This window comes from Micromesistius poutassou (assembly GCF_964030765.1).
Source record: "Micromesistius poutassou genome assembly, chromosome: 12".
Taxonomy (NCBI): domain Eukaryota; kingdom Metazoa; phylum Chordata; class Actinopteri; order Gadiformes; family Gadidae; genus Micromesistius; species Micromesistius poutassou.
The window spans coordinates 12,004,460-12,022,774 of record NC_140282.1 but is presented as its reverse complement, the minus strand read 5'-3'; the positions used below and the strand labels follow the sequence as shown (position 1 = coordinate 12,022,774).

The window sequence follows — 18,315 nt, the reverse complement described above, 5'->3', positions numbered from 1 at the left end:
ACACACGCAAGTACATGTACAAACACAAGCAAAGAGAAATGCACATGCATGTCGATACGCATGAGCAACACGTGCAGGTACAGCCCTGCGTATGTCGAATGCAGTTTGGAGATTTTTTTTCCATTTTCATCATAAGCGGAACGTCCTTCTGATCCTTACATGTCATTGGTTGGCCAACACATCTGCACTGTAACACTCAGCCAGACTGCCTTTCCGCTCTCTAAAAAAAAAAAGTATATTGCCTGTGCTGCGTGCGTGCGTGCGTGCGTGCGTGCGTGCGTGCGTGCGTATGTGTGTGTGTGTGTGCGTGTGTGTGTGCGTGTGTGCATTAGGTCAAAACAAGAGGGAGTTTGGACATAATCATAATCTCCATCCGACCAATGGGCTGTGATGGGTCCATGCTATTGGTCCACTTGCAACAGAGAACTGGATCGAGATGGCAGACGACTGGAAAAAAATCCCACTGATGCACATTCAAAGATTGGGCAAAGAAAGTATGGTACATTAAAGTTTTATATTCAACTGATTTGCTTTGTGATGCAAGTGTTTCATTGTATTGAGTGTATTGCACAGAGGTGTGACTCGCTGCGTAACTTGTTAACCTTGGAGTAGCCAGAGGATGGAATCTATCAGTAGAGTGGATTAAGCATTGAAAACACATCCAGGCCTAGGGCCCATTGTTAAAGCAGAATGATAAATAGTTCACAAAACCAATCAACAAAAAAAACTTAAAAGAGAATAATCCTTACAATGTGATCCACTGTGCTATGCAATATACAGAGAATGTATCGCAGGACTGACTGTTTGTCATAGCATCGCAGAATTCGGAGCAAGGACTATTAGACACATTGAGGGGACAGAACTCGTCAGCTGTGCAATTAATTCTCAGATGCTTTCATCTGAGAGAGACTTGAGCCCTCAAGAAAACAACAGCAAATGGATGTTTCGGGCAAAAGAAGTTCAGACACAACCTGTAACCACAGCATAGAGATAATAACACCATGCTATCATGGTTGAGGTATGACGTCCCATGATGCAGATGGTCTTAAGAAAGTCAGGGAGTGCAAGGCCTGCCAGCGGTTAGGCACATCCGAGATCAAGGAGGGAGAAGCACCTCTGACTCGGATTCACAAAGTGACTCGCAAATGATTCAGATGCTAATGGGTTTGAATAAAAACTTGATGTGTGAAAATGACTGACCCCAGGCCTCGTCTGGAGACCGAAACTCAACATGGAGCCAGATCGCGTTGGCTTCCTTCGATAGCTCTGCTGTGAGAATAAAAGGATGTTTGCAAAATAACCCACTAAAAACTCGAATATGAACTGTGCATTTACTATTCACCGTCGTGTGTGTGGAACATCCATACCGAAATTGACGCACTCCTCAAAACTCTGCTGCACTTACATGAGACATGAGCAGACTTATCCTCCTTTACCGGGTAAGGTTTCTGCTGTGCTCAAAGACATGACAACATTGGTTTCCGTTGAGAGCCTAGCATGGGCTTGTGTGATCTTTACCCAACCTGCCCACAGTGCTACACTCATCCCACGCTAAGCTGAAGACAGGAACACACTGACTTCCAGGGGCATTCGAGACGTATGAGCTCATAAGTGGTGGCGGCTCCCCTGAACCCTTACATAGCCATCATGTTGCAGTTGGGTTGCTTCACCGCATTGCATCTGTCCAGGATTACCACACACAGTGACGGCCAATTCAAAGAGTCTAGGCAAGTCAATTGTGGTCTGAAATTGACCTGAATGAAAGACAGGAGAGGGGCAATATGCTGACTGAATAAGCAGTATCTTTCCGGTGGCTGTATGCATACACTTCTATGGGGATTTGTGTGAAAGATATGTAGAATAGAACCCATGGTTTAGAATAAAACAAGGTGTACTGGTAGGCGAGATGTGGTAAGCATAACAACTGATTCACTCACTGGTTCCATATTGTTTGGTTTTATATGCAACACACACTAACATTTATTTCGATTAAGGCACGATCAGAGAGAAGATAAAGGAGGGAAGAGGAAAGGAGAGAGAGAGAGAGAGAGAGAGAGAGAGAGAGAGAGAGAGAGAGAGAGAGAGAGAGAGAGAGAGAGAGAGAGAGAGAGAGAGAGAGAGAGAGAGAGAGAGAGAGAGAGAGAGAGAGAGAGAGAGAGAGAACGTGTGTGTGTGTGTGTATGTGTGTATGCGTGTGTTTGTGCCTGCTTGTGTGCGCGTGCGGGCATGTGTCTCAGTGTGCGTTTAATCCTGTGATTATTCTGTGCTGCATCCAGGCCTTCTGCTACAGACTAGCGGTGAGCCACATTACATCCCATCCGGAGAGGCTGAGCCAGAATTAGACCCTTGTCTGTTTCACTCTCTGCTTATAATTTGAAAGGGTCCGCACGAGAATGCTAAGTGTGCTACTTGAGACAACAACAATATGTTTATGCGCGTCGAGTCTGTGTTTACTTGTCTATGTGGCAGATTGTTTGTTTAGGTGTTATGCGGGTTGTGGGCCGGTAGGTCAGGGCTGCACTTGGCATCTGGTGTCTGTGCCGTGTGAAGATGTGATATGAAGTATTTATTTAGAATATCCCATCACACACGCTAGCGAGAGGCTTATGGACCCCAGCAACCAAATCATTCCCACGCGGGCATCATCGCAGGGCACGCCGTTGTTGACAGCCTCTGTCGTTCGTGTTAGTCGAACCGGCGGAAACGCGAGCCGAAAGACGACGAAAACCAAACAGTCTCCCGTCGCCCCAGAGACAGAAATGAGGCACCGGTTATTGTCCAACCACGCGGTACACCGCAAAAAAAAAACTAAACAAAGGTGATTTGCATAACAAACAAACACAAACACAAACACACAAACACACACACACACAGACACACACACACACACACACGAGACAAGATTTCATCATTAAATAAAGTCCACGTCGGCGCCTTGTTTTCTGTGCGAGAACACCCTGACGCTCTAATTGGTCGCAGAGAGCCCTTCAACGATCTCCCAGGCAAAAGAGGCGGGAGGCCGAGCTCCCCTCAGAGGCCCGGGTGAGGCTAAGACAAGCCAGGGTTATGACCCCACACAGCTGCCCCCCGCCCCTCTCTGAACCGGGCTCCTCGCTTAGAGGGTCTCTGCCTGCGGGGGAACGCCTCTGACCCCCGACAACACTGGATTCACATTGACGTTACGATTACGCAAGCCATCCCCCCCTTCCACGCATGGACACGCACATGCATGTGTGCACACGTCTAAGGTCATAATCTAAGTCTTTTTTTATCGCAGGGCTTGACAAGGCAGCATGTTAGCTTCTCCATGTGGTTGGAGAGGGAGACAGTGCTCTTTTTTTAATCTTTACATCCATTATGTAAAGATGAATGCCTTGTAACCTTCAAGGCTGCACTGGGAACGGCCACAGAGGTCTGGGTACGATTAGTGCTGGTCAGCCACCTGGTCCCTTCCACTTCCACACACAGAAATGCACTAAATACTCATTCAGGATTTGGCCAGCAGAGAAAAAGAAAACAGTTTTATCGTTTATAGTTTTTAAAACATGTTTATCTATGTTTTTTAAATAGAGCGTCTAACACTAGTAAATATTGTTACTCTTGAAAGTGGAATATAGCTATATCTAAAGCTGTCTTTAAAGTGTCAATTTTTTTTTTTACTTTATATAAAAATTGTCTGGTTCTGAGTAACATACGTTTCTAATCCCTACATATCAGAGAAGCCATCGGTAGTATTTAGTAATTATGTTGTAGATGCAATATGTTTCCATTATTATACAAACATAAATCCTATTAACCAAAACCCAAACATTAGATTGGAATCACTGTTTAAGTCCCTGATGTGTTCCTTTATTTAAGCATGGTATTTACACTTTAATATATCCTACCCTGCACATCAGTAGACCGGAATAGTTTTAATTAACACACTTGAAGCAGTTTAAATGCACCACTATTACAATTTTAAAAAATAAATAAACAACACACCTTAAGCGAATGAGCTAAACCATTCATCTTCAAAGCCCAGACTCAGGTCCACATTCAGACCAAACCACAACTGTCTCTGGAGTCTTAGCTAATTATTATTTTATCATAAGTAATATTTGTATTTTCTGGGAAACATTGTCACGATTCAACAACTCAAAATTCTCAGCTTTCTCCACTGCAAGAAGGGCTCTGAATGTCTGACTGCTCCACTCTCTGTGTGAGGGTGTCTCCCTTTAGATTAGTCCAATCCCATTCAGCGGCACCATCATCTCCATGACAACAATGTGATGACACAGAATTGGGTTCAATGTAGGTTGACAGCGCAGCCAGCTTCATTATTTTGTTTTGTTATGATACGTCCTTCACTTAATTAATTAAGTTGAATCCTACAAAAAGTTGACTTGTATTTGGTCATTGTATAAACCCAACTATTCAACAGTCAAGTGCATATTACCGCTGATCATTTCTAGGTCCACACTCTAAAATGTCATACGTCAAATGACATACAACAGTATTGTTACAGCTAATAGTCTAGTTTAGCCAGCAGTAAGCTATTTGCCTAGCTTTGTCGGCATTGTTGATTTCAGAAGAGAACCAATCTTTAACAGCCTGTTCAAAGGTGGCCGCTATAAGAAAGTTGACATTGAACATCTGCATTGAACCACATGCACAAATGGATTGAAAAGGACATCTTTATTTTCCCTCAATCGAGAACCAAACCAATATGAAACCTAATAAGCAAAGAAACAGTAGCTCTTGTGGAGAGTTGTAGGCTAGTTCAAAGTTAACAGACCAAAGGTGCCAATTGTCTCACTGACTGACTGACTGTTTGTTTTACAATCATTTTCTTCATTTTGATATGTATTTTCCTGTGCATTGTTGGTTGCAGGCACACTGAAGTTTAGTCTTTGCATGACAGGCCACGATTGAGTGCTGTACACAATGTGATGATCTAATGAAATGCATCAGATACCATATGCCATAAAAGTGCCCTATTTCAGATCACTCAGCTACACAACAAAATCAATTATTGCTGCTTTTCATCTGCTAGCAAACATGGCCAAATTCACAACTCTCCCTTCAGCCTTTGATATTTTCACACTTTCAGTTTCAACAAAAGTCTATTGATTTGTTCTGTTAAAAGAGAGTGACATACAGTATAATTCATACCCTCAACTGTATACCCTAGCACCTTGATTTGTCATTCTTCATCTCCTTCTAAACATTTTACAAATCCCCCCTCTCAATATTGAATCATTCTCTGAATTATTCAGCTGTATGATATTTATCTTTGTCTTTACTCGCAAGGGTATTGATGGTGGATAGATGCCTTGGTGCAACAGTGGTAGTTCAGATTATAACGTTAAAATAAGGTTGAAAGCAACTCCCCTCAAAGAAAAATTGACTTTCTACCAAAAAAGTATCTGGAATATACCATTGCAATGAACATTCAGATAGTAAGCTAACAGGCCAACTGTGAAGACGTGTTATATCCAATAAGTTTATAAGGAGAAGCCAATACATTGTTCTCACATTATTGAATTGGATAGAAAGAGATATAGAAAAATCAATTTGTGTGCGTGTGTGTGTCTGTGTGTGTGTGTGTGTGTTTATGTATGTGTGTGTGTCTGTGTTTGTGTGTGTATGTGTGTGTGTGTGTGTGTGTGTGTGTGTGTGTGTGTGTGTGTGTGTGTGTGTGTGTGTGTCTGCGTGTGTGTGTGTGTGTTTACGTGTATGTATGCGTGTGTATACATATGTCTGCGTGTGTGTGTGTGTGTGTGTGTGTGTGTGTGTGTGTGTGTGTACATATATGTACGTGGGTGTATATATGTATGTGTGTGCATTATGTATACGTGTATGTATAAGTGTGAGCAGGCCTATACGCGGCTCCGTCCGTGTGATGAGCCGTCCCTCCACGGTACCCCGTTACACACCTGTAGCCGTTCTGCGTGTCCACACAGGTGCCGCCGTTGAAGCAGGGGTTCCTGGGGTAGGTCCCGCAGGGCTGGTGCGAGTGGTCTCGGCCCGGGCACGTGCACACGGCCATGGACTCCACCGTCACCGACACCAGGCCCATGGGCCCGCAGTCCACCACGGTGAGTGCGTCGCGCACGCTGAGCGTGGTGGTGCAGCCGCTGGTGCCGTCGCAGTCCGAGCCGGGGCACTCGTCCACCCGCACCTGAGACACGTTGACCTGCAGGAAGGACTGGAGCTGTGGAGGGAGGGAAGGTGGCAGGGAGGGTGACGGTGAGGTGGGAGAGGGCGGATGGAGGGAGCGACGGCGGGAGGAAGAGTGAAGGGGGGGGGGGGGGGGGGGGGAGAGAGGGGGGAGGGGTGGTGGCAGGTGGTAGGGGTGGGAGGGAAGGAGAGTGAAGGGGGGGGGGGGGGGGGGGGAGAGGGGTGGTGGAGGGCGGTGGGGGTGGGAGGGAAAGAGAGTGAAGGGGGGGATGGGAGAGGGGGGAGGGATGGAGGAGGTTGCCAGGGGAGAGAGCCATAGGAGGGAGGGAGAGTGAAGGGGGGGTGAGACAGGGGAGAGGGGTGGGGGAGGGAGCGAAGGAGGGTGGGAGAGTGAAGAGGTGATGTAGATAAGGGAGTGAGGCAGGGGGTGTTGGAGGGAGGTGCATTAGGGGAGGGAGGGGAGAAGGGGACAGAGAAAGATGGGTAAGGGAAGGGAGGAAGTGAAGGAGGGAGGGAGAAGGAGCAATGTGGATGGGGTAGGGAGGGATGGGGTTTTGGAGGGAGGTGCATTAGGGGAGGGAGGGAGAAGGGGACAGATAAAGTTATGTAAGGGAAGGGAGGGAGAGAAGGAGGGAGGTGGTTGAAGGTGGGAGGGAAAGTTGGAGGAAGGAAGGAAAGGGATGAATAAACAGAACAATATTGTGTTCATTGATCACATTCAATGGAAAAAATGTGAATAGAGTAAATGATTCACCGATGAGTCATCGCGCAGACAAATCAGTCAACCTCAAGTACCCCAGATTCTGGCTCAAACCAAACTCAAGGTGACCAACAAAAATCCTGAAACTGTTTCAGCATCGACTCTAGAAGGCGACCACGTACGCCGACAGAAAGGCAGTAGACCGCCGAGCCAAGAGAGACGTGTCGCACCGAGCCCTGATCTAATGCAGGTTGATGTGGAGTTCAAATGGTTGGCAGTAGGGAGCTTACACGCCTCATTTACGTGAACATAAGCATTATATCTTGGGTAGGGCCCAGCGCTGATACAAAGCTCAGATCAGAGCAAATAAGATGACCCGATTCATCAGCAACTTCAAAGTGTTGTTGTGATGTTTCTGTATACATCAGCAAATTAGATGCTACGAGGGCAATGCTCCGGAGTGGATTATTGAATTATTTATTCACAATCCCCCAGGTGAGGCTGATAATGTTTCATGGAATATCCTCAATGATCCTCAATATGCTGTATGCAAATGTCACACTTCACTGTCTATTAATTCTCCTGTACACAGACACTTTACATTTTAACAGAGAATCTCCCGATAACCCAACACTAACGAAGCAGAGTGATTCCAGCACATGGCATAATAAGAAGGAGTGAATTTAAAAGCAGAGCGGTTCACATCTGTTACAAGTAATCCCACAGTTGGCCTGGGGATTCTCTTTGATACAAGCGATGCTTAATTTGCCTTTGTTAGTGTTGACTGTCTTTGCATGTTTAGTTTTCTTTAAAGACAAATGAATATAAAATAGATTGTTGGCCTCCAGGCAACAATCATGGTTTATCTGTTTTTTTCTTTTTCTTTCTTTTCTTAAACGAGTTTCCCCAGTGGTTTGTTAGGATTTGCTCTCTCTTTCTCTCTCTCGCTGGGACTGGGTTTGATTCACAGCCTTAATATCTCCCTTCTGCCCTTCTATTTGTGGAGCATTTAATTATTGATTTTGGGAATAGTTATTAGGCGAGAATTCAGATAAACACCTGAACAAATGATTAAGTGGATCAATTATGTTGTGGACCCCTTGTAGCTGTACGCAATGCTACAGCAGGAATTCAAGTGGCACACACATGACGTCTAAAATGTGTTTCAACACATTATGCTCTCACCCTGAGACCAAGTCCTTCAATGATAAATTATGACTTTTAAGTAGCAGAATTGATAATTAAAGAAATGAAAAGGCATGTTGTGAAATGGAAAACACTGGTTTGTAACTTAGCAACACTCCAGTAGCCCTGGACAGAGTCAGAGTGTATGAACCACACACGCAGGCATGCGTGTGTGGTTCTTTAAGTTGTGTATGTGCGTGCTTGCTTGTGTGCGTGCGTGCGTGCGTGCGTGCGTGTGTGCGTGCATGCGTGTGTGTATTTATTGCGCAGCACAGGTATAATGTGTGCCAGGGCAGATGATGCTGACTGATTTTGAGAGATGTCCATTACCTCGCTGTGCATGACCACGAGCAGCAGCCTTTGTAGTGTTTGTTGTTGTGTAGGGTGCTGGTCTACAGCGAGATAGTTCAAACTGCATTTTGTACTAGTGGGCTCTTTCTGTTAATGAGGGAAATAAAGCAGGCAGTAAACCTGCTCTTGACTTTAGGAACTCTGCTAAAAATTGCAGTGTTTATGCTTTTTGACTTTTTGACTTTGCAGACAAATGTTGGCACAATATATTGCTCTAATATGGGTGCAGTGATTTGTCTGTACATTGGCAGGGAAGTGTCTACCCGGACTTCTCCTTTAGTGGACCTACAAATTAATAAGTTGAGGAAAGCTTTACACACAGCACACAGAAAAATACAGAAAAATAGAAAAACACACATTCTCTTCCGAAGGAGGACCAAGGTGCCCTGTGGTTTTGAGGTTGTCGAACGAGGGATTGAGTTGGAGGGGTAGTAGTCGTCAGTACTAATAGTGAAAAAAATAATAAGTTTGTTGGACCGAAGAAAGAAAGAAACAAGAGGGACAGGAAGAGAGAAATAACTGCGAGACAAAATAGAAAATAGAAGGTTGAAAAATAAATAAACAACGGAAAAAAGAACGTCAGATAGAACAAACAAATAAATGAAACTAGGCAACAGCTCCAGCAAAGATCCGTCAAAAACAGAGAGAGAGAGAGAGAGAGAGAGAGAGAGAGAGAGAGAGAGAGAGAGAGAGAGAAATGGAGAATGAAACAAACAAAGAGGATCCTCGGTAGTGGGGGGAGGGTCACGGGAGGCTGATGGAGACGGCCACTCTTCGGGAGGGATCCTAGCAGTGGTGCGCTGGCAGGCTTTTGTTAGAGCGGCCAGACATTCATCCGAGCATGCATGGGGTAGAGGGGCTCCCAGGTGTGAGAGAGAGAGCGACCTAGAGAGGTATGTTTATCAATAGAGAGAGAGAGAGAGAGAGAGAGAGAGAGAGAGAGAGAGAGAGAGAGAGAGCCAGCCAGCGTCTTCCTACCTAATTCATTAGCCTGATGGGAAACAAGCGGCCATTTTCTTTCCATGTACGTTTCCAGCTGCAAGCAATTCCCTCTAGCGCCGAGCACTTAAAGAAGCAATCTAAATCTCTCGCACCCATTTTTTTTTTTTTTTTCCCGTAAACAGACCACACGCATATAGGGAGCCAAACTGTTGTCTCACCAGGTGATCTTTCTGTGGTTTGAAACTTTTTTTTTAAATTGAAACCCATACCTGGCACACAGCAGGGAGCCTATATAGTCTAGTGGGAAGACATTATTCATTTATCCACCCCTTCCATCTCAGTCCCTCCCCTTCTCCCTCCATCTCCCATTCGCTCTCCATCTCCCCTTCTCTCTCCCATCAGCTTGCATTTAGATAAGCGATGTCGGGGACACTGTTTCACTTTGCTATGATAATCTTCCCTTGTGTGAAGGTGTCGTTTCCAGATAAAGGGGGAGTGTGCGAGTGGGAGTGTGTTGGGGGGGGGGGGTTTGTGTGTGTGCGTGTGTGTGTGTGTGTGTGTGTGTGTGTGTGTGTCTGTGTGTTATCGTGCAGCACCAGGTATAATGTGGCAGGGCAGATGATGCTGACTGATTTTGAGAGATGTCCTACCACGCTGTGCATGACCACGAGCAGCAGCCTTTGTAGTGTTTGTTGTTGTGTAGGGTGCTGGTCTACGGCGAGATAGTTCAAACTGCATTTTGTACTAGCGGGCTCTTTCTGTTAATGAGGGAAATAAAGCAGGCAGTAAACCTGCTCTCGTCCTTTAGAACAGTGCTAACAGTTGCAGTGTTTATGCTTTTTGATTTTGCAGACCAGTAAATGTCGGCACACTATACTGTTTTAATATGGGTAAGCCTTTACCTTATGCTTCAAATAATATACTGAAATGCTTTAAAGAAGTGAGGAGACGATAGCCGGTGGCTATAAATCCTACATGTTTAGTTGTATTTGTAGACATGTAAGTGTTGCTGAGAGTGTATGAGCTCTGCTTGTGTGTGTGCGCGCGTGCACATGCGTGTGCGTGTGTGTGTGTGTGTTTATGCAGAGCTCTGTGGTTTCAGTGCATCTGCCGGCATGTGCAGTGCATCCGTACTCAGGGATCAAGCGTTTTAGCATGGACAAAGCCATTGTGACAGTCCCCCTCGGAATGCTTTGACCAAGTGCCAAGGATGATGTGAGGCTATGGGACGGAGGTGGAGGCGAAGGTGGAGGGAGGCTGGTGTCATGCTGTAAATTGGGAAGAATCTGGGGCTTGTTGTCATGTTTCTCATGCTCCAGTGGTCCAAATCACTGACCATCGTTTGTCTCCATGAGTAGCATGAGCTCATAGTCGGCTTTTGGGAAGGTGGACCGACCTGGAAATAATTGCAAGCTGGGATGTTTTCTTCCTCTTCCTGACCGGTGAGGAAAGCAGATTTCGAGTGTGCAATGTAGCTGAACTTATTTTCGGGGTAAAATTCAGAGCATTGGAGAATAACCTTGGATATCCTCAATGAAGACACTTCTCAATGTTTCATAATGCTCACCATGATCCATCCATCCATTCATGAATTCCTTGATGATATGTTCCGGTTTATTTGTGAATTTATGTACGATTATTATGAAATCCATGCGGCATCTCGGCTAAACTTTAAATAACCCATCCTCAAGGGGAAATACACTATTCATTGATTTTCAAAAAATATATATAAATAAATATTGTTCTTGCCTCATAGTTGACCTGACCTGGACTTTACAAAATTCTGTGAAACATCCACTTTTTCTACTCAACAGTCATTACTGGACCACCTGGGCACACAGGGTACACTCTATGGTTTTTAAAGCAGGGGTCAGCAAATGCAATGGGAAAAAAGCTGCTTAGCTCTGCAGGAAGTCCACTATATTGTCTGCTCTCGTGCTCCGCTACTGGGGAACAGACATAATGAAGATGGAACTAGAAGCTTTGCTCTATGTCCATAATCCTTAAGAAGTAGAGATGGTTCCGGAAGAGAGAGAGAAAGAGAGAGAGAGAGAGAGAGAGAGAGAGAGAGAGAGAGAGAGAAAGAATCATCTATATATCTGAGGCATTTCCAGAGAATTAATTAAAGAATAAGTATTTAATAATAAGAGCTATCTCATCTTCCCGGCGAAGGTCCGGCGACAAACAAAATGCCAAGTCCCTCTGGTCTGGGATTAAACACAAGGAATGAAAAGGAGGTATTTTGATGAATAACAACACGGAAAGAAGATACACCCCATCAGGCACGGCATTATGGGTGGGCCTGACGGGCCTAGGCCCACCCACAGCTCAACAGGCTCACCCAAAACTTTTCTTAAAAAAAAAAAGTTTAATAATATATTTAAATTTCGTCAAGAATAATAATTGGAAAATAATCACACAATTTAGTCAAAATATGTAGTTATTTTTTTAAAAGAAAAAAGGTGGTTATGTACGTTTCTGCGCAAGTTCAGCAGACAGTCAGTGCCAGACGGATGTATACATAGCTTGTTGTTGGTATGCTAGGCTAGCTCCAAATGATCTGTAGTGAAAATCATTTCCAGTAAAGGACAAACAATGTTCCAGCCGTCCTTGTTTAGGTACCTTAAACGTACATGTACGGTGTTGGAGTCATCGCCGCAACCAAGAGATGAAGGAGAGGCTGCTGGAGAGCTGAGACCTAGCACATCTTCCTCTCTGCCACCCCAGGATGCTAGCGCGGCTAGCGCGACCAGCGCCGATGCTAGTGCCTCTGCCTCTGACTTGTATCGGCCCAAAGGCAATACAATGCGCTTTACAAAGGAGAAAGGCGAGAATATAGCCTAGACCCACCCCTTTACACACAAATTCTTGAAGGGGATCAATAAAAATAAACCAACAGTTTTTGCCCATAGAAGGCAAATCTGTTAAACATAGACTGTTAAACGATATCCCCAACCTCGGAGATGATCAGAACAGCCGGTAAGGTGAAATTGATTGAGCCACAGAATAAGTCTTATTTGTAGGCCTACATGCCATAGGCCTGTGTGCAGTTGTTAGATTGCACATAACATGTTTGCATATTAAGTCTTCTTTTTCTCGACTCTCCAGCACTCTCTCAGCATTCCCTTGATTAATGGCCTTGGTGCGCAAAGACAGGCAGGGTTTCTGACGCTCCTTTTACAGTAGGACCATTTCCATCAGTTCCAACATTTAGAAACAGAATCGAAAAGTCCAAGTGTGAATTGGGTCAGTGGGGATTTTGGGAGAGATTGGAGTGATGGGTCGGTCGCGAATGAGCCGGTTCAAAGAGCCGGCTCTTTGACACACACATGCATAATGGAGATTCCAAAGCGCTCTTATAAGGAGAGCGATCGCGAATAGGTCCGTTCTTCTATGCAACAATTTTTTTTTACAATGCAACAAAATATTTAAATGAGCATCAAGCTATTAAAATCTCTATCATGCACAGATAATATAACAGTATAGTCGGTCATTTTTATTAGGTTAAACAGGGATTTGATGATTTTTTTTTTTTATTTAAGGCCCACCCATAATTGGTCTGGCCCATCCACAACTAGAATCCTGGCGCCGTGCCTGCACCCCATCCACAAAATAAGCCTGACTAATGGTGATGAGGTTATTAACACTGCTACTGTTATGGGTTGGATTCCCAAAAGCGGCCACACATGCTCAGAATGTACACACTGACTGTACTGTAACAATTGGGGAAAAAGCGTAAATTAAACCAAATCACAGGCTTGAATATGTTATTGTTTCCAGAGTTGTTGTTTACTGACAGCTTCTCATTACACAGTCAGAATGGATGGCATAGATGGTCTTATGGTCTCATCTGCTTTCTATTATCAATCCAACCCCATGATTCTTTACTTAGCATGCACCTAAACTGACCCCCACGTTAAGTTTATTATTAATGGTCGGAAATGAGCAAGTGAGGAATAATGAATCCGGCATCAAAGGATCCAGGATTTGTTTATGCAAGAAACATAAAAGACGATATACAAGATTTGGATCAATTTTGAAATCATGAACAAGTGGAGACACAAAAAGTTTGACAGGTAAACAACTTTGAATGATTACCGATTGTCTATGAGTCAATCAGCCGCCACTTGTAACACATAAAACAACTGTTTCGCAGGGCATGGACAGATGGGAGGTGGAAGAGCCTAATTGCTGGTTAACAACTAATCGTTTGGCAGACATGTGATACAGAGAGCCTCTATTACGAGCGGCCATCCGGCTTGTCATCAACACACTTGCCATCAACACTACAGAGTAAACCTCCGCGTTGGAGTGTTGGAGTCGTTTTAATGTATTTGAAAATAATCAGCTAGAACGCAGACTGCATGAACAAGTTTTAAGAAGCTGTTATTTTGTGACTGAACTGGCCAAAATATACTGCATATTGTAAGTATCATTATACTAGGTTCTGGTTGAAAAAAAAACTGGTATGGCTTGAACTTTTGAATAAAAATAAATCACATAATTGATTGTTTGTTAAACGCCAAAAAAGATCCACAATTTTAATACAGAAAGAATTGGTGTTTAACCCTTGTCCAAGAGGTCCGAGAGGAACATATTTGACTCCCCCCAAAATAAGTTTGTTTTCCTGAGCTAACTTTCATAGAACAGATTGGTTTGAGGGGTTTTCATTTATATTTTAAGGAGCCACAGTCTGGTTTTCATTTTGAGTTACCATGATTGATTACCACTGAAAGAATGATTCTGACAACATTTGGGGCTTGATTTTTTTTTTATAAAATATAGAAAGGAAAATAGAAGAAATAGTGGGAAAACAACATTGCCAACTTAATAAAATGTTTTCCTCTTGCAAAAATCCTCAACACAATGACCAAGAGAGCGACAAAGGTTTTCCTGTGTTTATTAAGTCAAGTGAATGGCAGACAGTCCCAGAGCAGGGCTGTGATTGCATTGGATGGATTCAGACCAAAGAAACTGCATGGTTCTGTGACTTGCTTCTGAATGAAATATGGAGGGCATGTGATTGAAACCGCCTAAAGAAAGCCATGAGCAGTGATTTGCATTGAGTAGGGATCCCTGATTCTTACGATTGACCATCATTTGGCTGACTCTTCCAACCAAAGCTATGTACACTGAATTGAGGAGTAATTTAAAGATAATATGGTAATATGGATAATTATTTATTTTGCAAGTGACACCTGATTGGCCTGATCACTAGTCGATAATAATCATCAATAATCATTCAAACTTTTTTACTATTTACACACTCCAAATCGTTTATCGTTATCATTATCGTTTCCATAGTTGGCCCAAGCATTGATATGATTTACATAATTGATAAGCAATTGCTCAAGGATGCCCTACAGGTAGGCTATGGACATTGGGGCCTGAACCCAGTAAATCTTGCCAGGGTGTCAATCCCCCATAGACACCACAACATAATCCTGTAACCGGCTAGCCACATTATGCAACCGACCTGCCATATTCTACGACCGGATCGACACATTCTGCAAGCAGCAAGCTACCCTTTTGCACTACGCAAGCTACCTTTTGCACCACGCAAGCTACCTTTTGCACCACGCAAGCTACCTTTTGCACTACACAAGCTACATTTTTGAAACCCCCAAGCTACCCTCTGCAATGTCCGGGAGGCCTCTGCAATCCACTACCTTTTGCAACCTGATAGCTTGCTTCTGCAACCCACCAGCCACCTTCTGAAACCCACTACCTACCTTCTGTTTGTGGGCGACCAGGTAGCCATGCAGCTTCTCCGGCTGTAGGTAGGACTGGGCGGCGTGCACGGCGAAGCGCACGTCCAGCGTCTTCTCCCGGACGTCCATGAGGCTGAAGACGTTGACGTCATCCGGGGTGACGGACAGCATCTCAGACAGGAAGTCTACCAGCAGATCGTAGCGGCTTCGCAGTCTTTCCCGGGGCTCCAGGAACTCCCTCGCTGTGATGTCTGGAATACACACACAAACACGTGCACATACATACAAACACACACACACACACACACACACACACATGCACACACACACAAGCACACATATAATATTATAAGAAGCACACATTATTAGATTGTTGGCTGCCTACGAGAAAAAAGATAGACGAAAAACATGAGGATTCAGTTCCAAGGCTGAGTCAGAGATTAGCTTCCAAGGGCCAGTGAGGAATCCACAGAACATGCGTTTGTGTGTTTGTTTTGGTCAAATGTCTTTATGAGCAACAGTGGGACGCGTGCTGTGCTGTGATCCAAGGGCCTCCTAATGTTAACACTAGGGCTTTTTTTTGTGACTCATACTCCCCAGCCAGCTCTCTCACTATTCATTTGATGAACACTGGAAGAAAAACATGGCTACAAAGCCACATGCATGGGGTTGAGCGCACGCACACACACACACACACACACACACACACGCAGGCATGCACGCATGCACGCACACACACACACACACGCATACACACACACAAACACATGCATGCACGCACGCACGAGTGCACACGCAAACACACACACACACACACACTATCTTTAAAGAGGATGGAACATTGATCTCCCCTTCTAAATTATCCATCATCTTTCTGTTTATGACAATGTTAAAATGAAACACATCCATCCGCCTGTAATCTTGACAAGGACTGATGACACGCTGGCTTCTTCTTTCTGACATTTGGCTCACACTCGTCAAATAACAGTTCACAAGAACGCAATTGTTAGACGGATGCCTTTTAATCTTCCATGTCTTTAATTGCATCCTCGTTTTTATCACAACTAAAGACACAATTAAACTCCCTTCACCCCTTCCCCTGTCATCCTCATTTGCCTCCTACGCGTTGGTATGTCTGTCTGCATTTGAACAACATTCAGATGCAGACATAAAGAGATTTTGGATGTGGTTCTCATCGACTTTGGCAGAGAACAGACAGGGAAAAAGAGACAGAGAAGAAGACACCTGTAATTGGCTGAATAGCATCACAGGTAAGGAAACGTCAGCAGACTAACTCTCACAGACCAGTAGTTTCTCCTATGAATCTGCCTCTCCAGTGAAACTGTCTCCAGCAGACGACCTGAACAAAGAACCCGAGGAGAGAAGCCTAGAGAGTGGAGGGATGCTGGCGTGCTACAAAACAAAGATCAGAAACAAACTCTCACTATTGGTAGCGGCTGCTTCGGTAGTCCTGGCTGTGTATTTAAGTGTTGAAGCCCATTGGGTAGCTAGTGTGAACGTGTGTGTAAGCAGCGTGGATATTAAACCAGTGTAGCCTGCTGTAACACATTCCCCTGAGTGAGATTATGGGGCCAGACAGACACTGCAGCTGGGGAGTGTTTTCCCTTTAGTGTGAAAGTATAACTTTGCAGGCATATGTGTGCACGTGTTGGTGCGTTATGCGTGTGTGCGTGGGTGTGTGTGCGTGTGTGTGAACTGGCTATTATGTTGCAGCTGTGTTTGTTCTGCATTATGTGTCTGCAGGTGTTGGAGTCAGTGTTTGACTTTATTCTTTGTGTGTGTGTGTGTGTGTGTGTGTGTGTGTGTGTGTGTGTGTGTGTGTGCATCTGAGCATGCGCAAGCTTGCGTGCACGGGAATGCGTGTGCACGTGTGCTTGTGTGTGTGTGTGTGTGTGTGTGTGTGTGTATGTGTGCGTGCGTGCGTGCATGCGTGCGTGTGTGCGTGCGTGCGTGCGTGCGTGCGTGCGTGCGTGCGTGTGTGTGTGTGTGTGTGTGTCTACCCTTACTAATCCGTAAAGCAGTAGCTGGCTTAACTCCTCGCCGGTTCCGCCTCAGACCTAACCTGCCAATCATGCCTCATTACAGGCCAAAAGGTCTTCAACAATTCAAAACAGCAACCGTGTACTCTGCACACACAGACACACACACCTGGGAAGGTGGATCATTAGGGCTTAAGCAGGTGTTCAACATCAAAGTGCAGAGTGCACCGATGGATGGGGCCCAGGAGAGACACGGGGAACATCAGTTCCCATCAGTCCTTTGCCCTCTCGCCCCGGGCTGTGGCAGGGAGGACAGGCACACACGCGCACGCACGCACGCACGCACGCACGCACGCACGCACGCACGCACGCACGCACGCACGCACGCACGCACGCACGCACGCACGCACGCACGCACGCACGCACGCACGCACGCACACACACACACACACACACACACACACACACACACACACACACACACACACACACACACACACACACACACACACACACACACACACACACACACACAGGAGGATGGGGACACGGGCTGCTTTGATCCAGATGCATGTGGAACTATCTCTCTCTCTCTCTCTCTCTGGATATATATGTCTCTCTCCCTCCTTGCCACCGCAGGGTCAGTCAGCAGCCATCAGGCAGGAGTCGGCGCAGTAAGTGTTGCACAGTGCATACTGGAGCGCTGCTCATGCATTCTTAACCAATGAGGGAGCTGCGCCACCGCTCAAGGCTTTGATTAAGCCGGTAACGGTGACCAGCCAAAAGTAAAAATCCAATAACTACAATGTCTCAGGGACCCAGTAAAGAATGGCCGTCAACAACTAGATGGTATCCCACTTTGTAGTCTAGACTATCCCAATAGTAAACAGAAGAAAAATAACACAGAGCGGCAAACCTGTCACACCTGAATATGGCAACAGAGGCGCTAGGACAGACGTGTCAGCCCTAATAGCGGCACAGCCTTGCAGCGCGGGCCATTAGTGTGGGAGAATGACAGAGTGAGGCCGAACAGGAAGTCCCAGCAACAGGGTAATACAAGACACAAGGAGGAACGCTCGTCGCGTCACTTAAGAGCAGAAACGGCAGATAGACGGTGAAACTATGACAACATTAAGAGACGAGAGATAAAAGGGGACAGCCTTGGGCCGGGGAAGAAAAAAGAGAAAAGGTTCTGAGTGTGAAGCAACATCGAGCAGCTAATCCTTGTGGTGGCTACTGCGCTACGTACCCAATTCCACTGCCT

The 18,315-nt window shown here is 45.2% G+C and overlaps 1 protein-coding gene across 1 annotated transcript in view; it reads right to left on the bottom strand.

The window, feature by feature from the left end:
- LOC311356548 (neural-cadherin) overlaps positions 1-18,315 on the bottom strand; it is a gene marked incomplete at its 3' end in the record, with an annotated part of 218,859 nt that overhangs the window by 60,018 nt on the left and 140,526 nt on the right. The window contains exons 23-24 of the mRNA XM_084476342.1: positions 15,073-15,302; positions 5,919-6,196 (exon numbers count right to left, since the gene is read on the bottom strand). Coding sequence (XP_084332468.1) covers positions 5,919-6,196; positions 15,073-15,302 — 508 coding nt within the window. The remainder of the gene's footprint in view (positions 1-5,918; positions 6,197-15,072; positions 15,303-18,315) is intronic.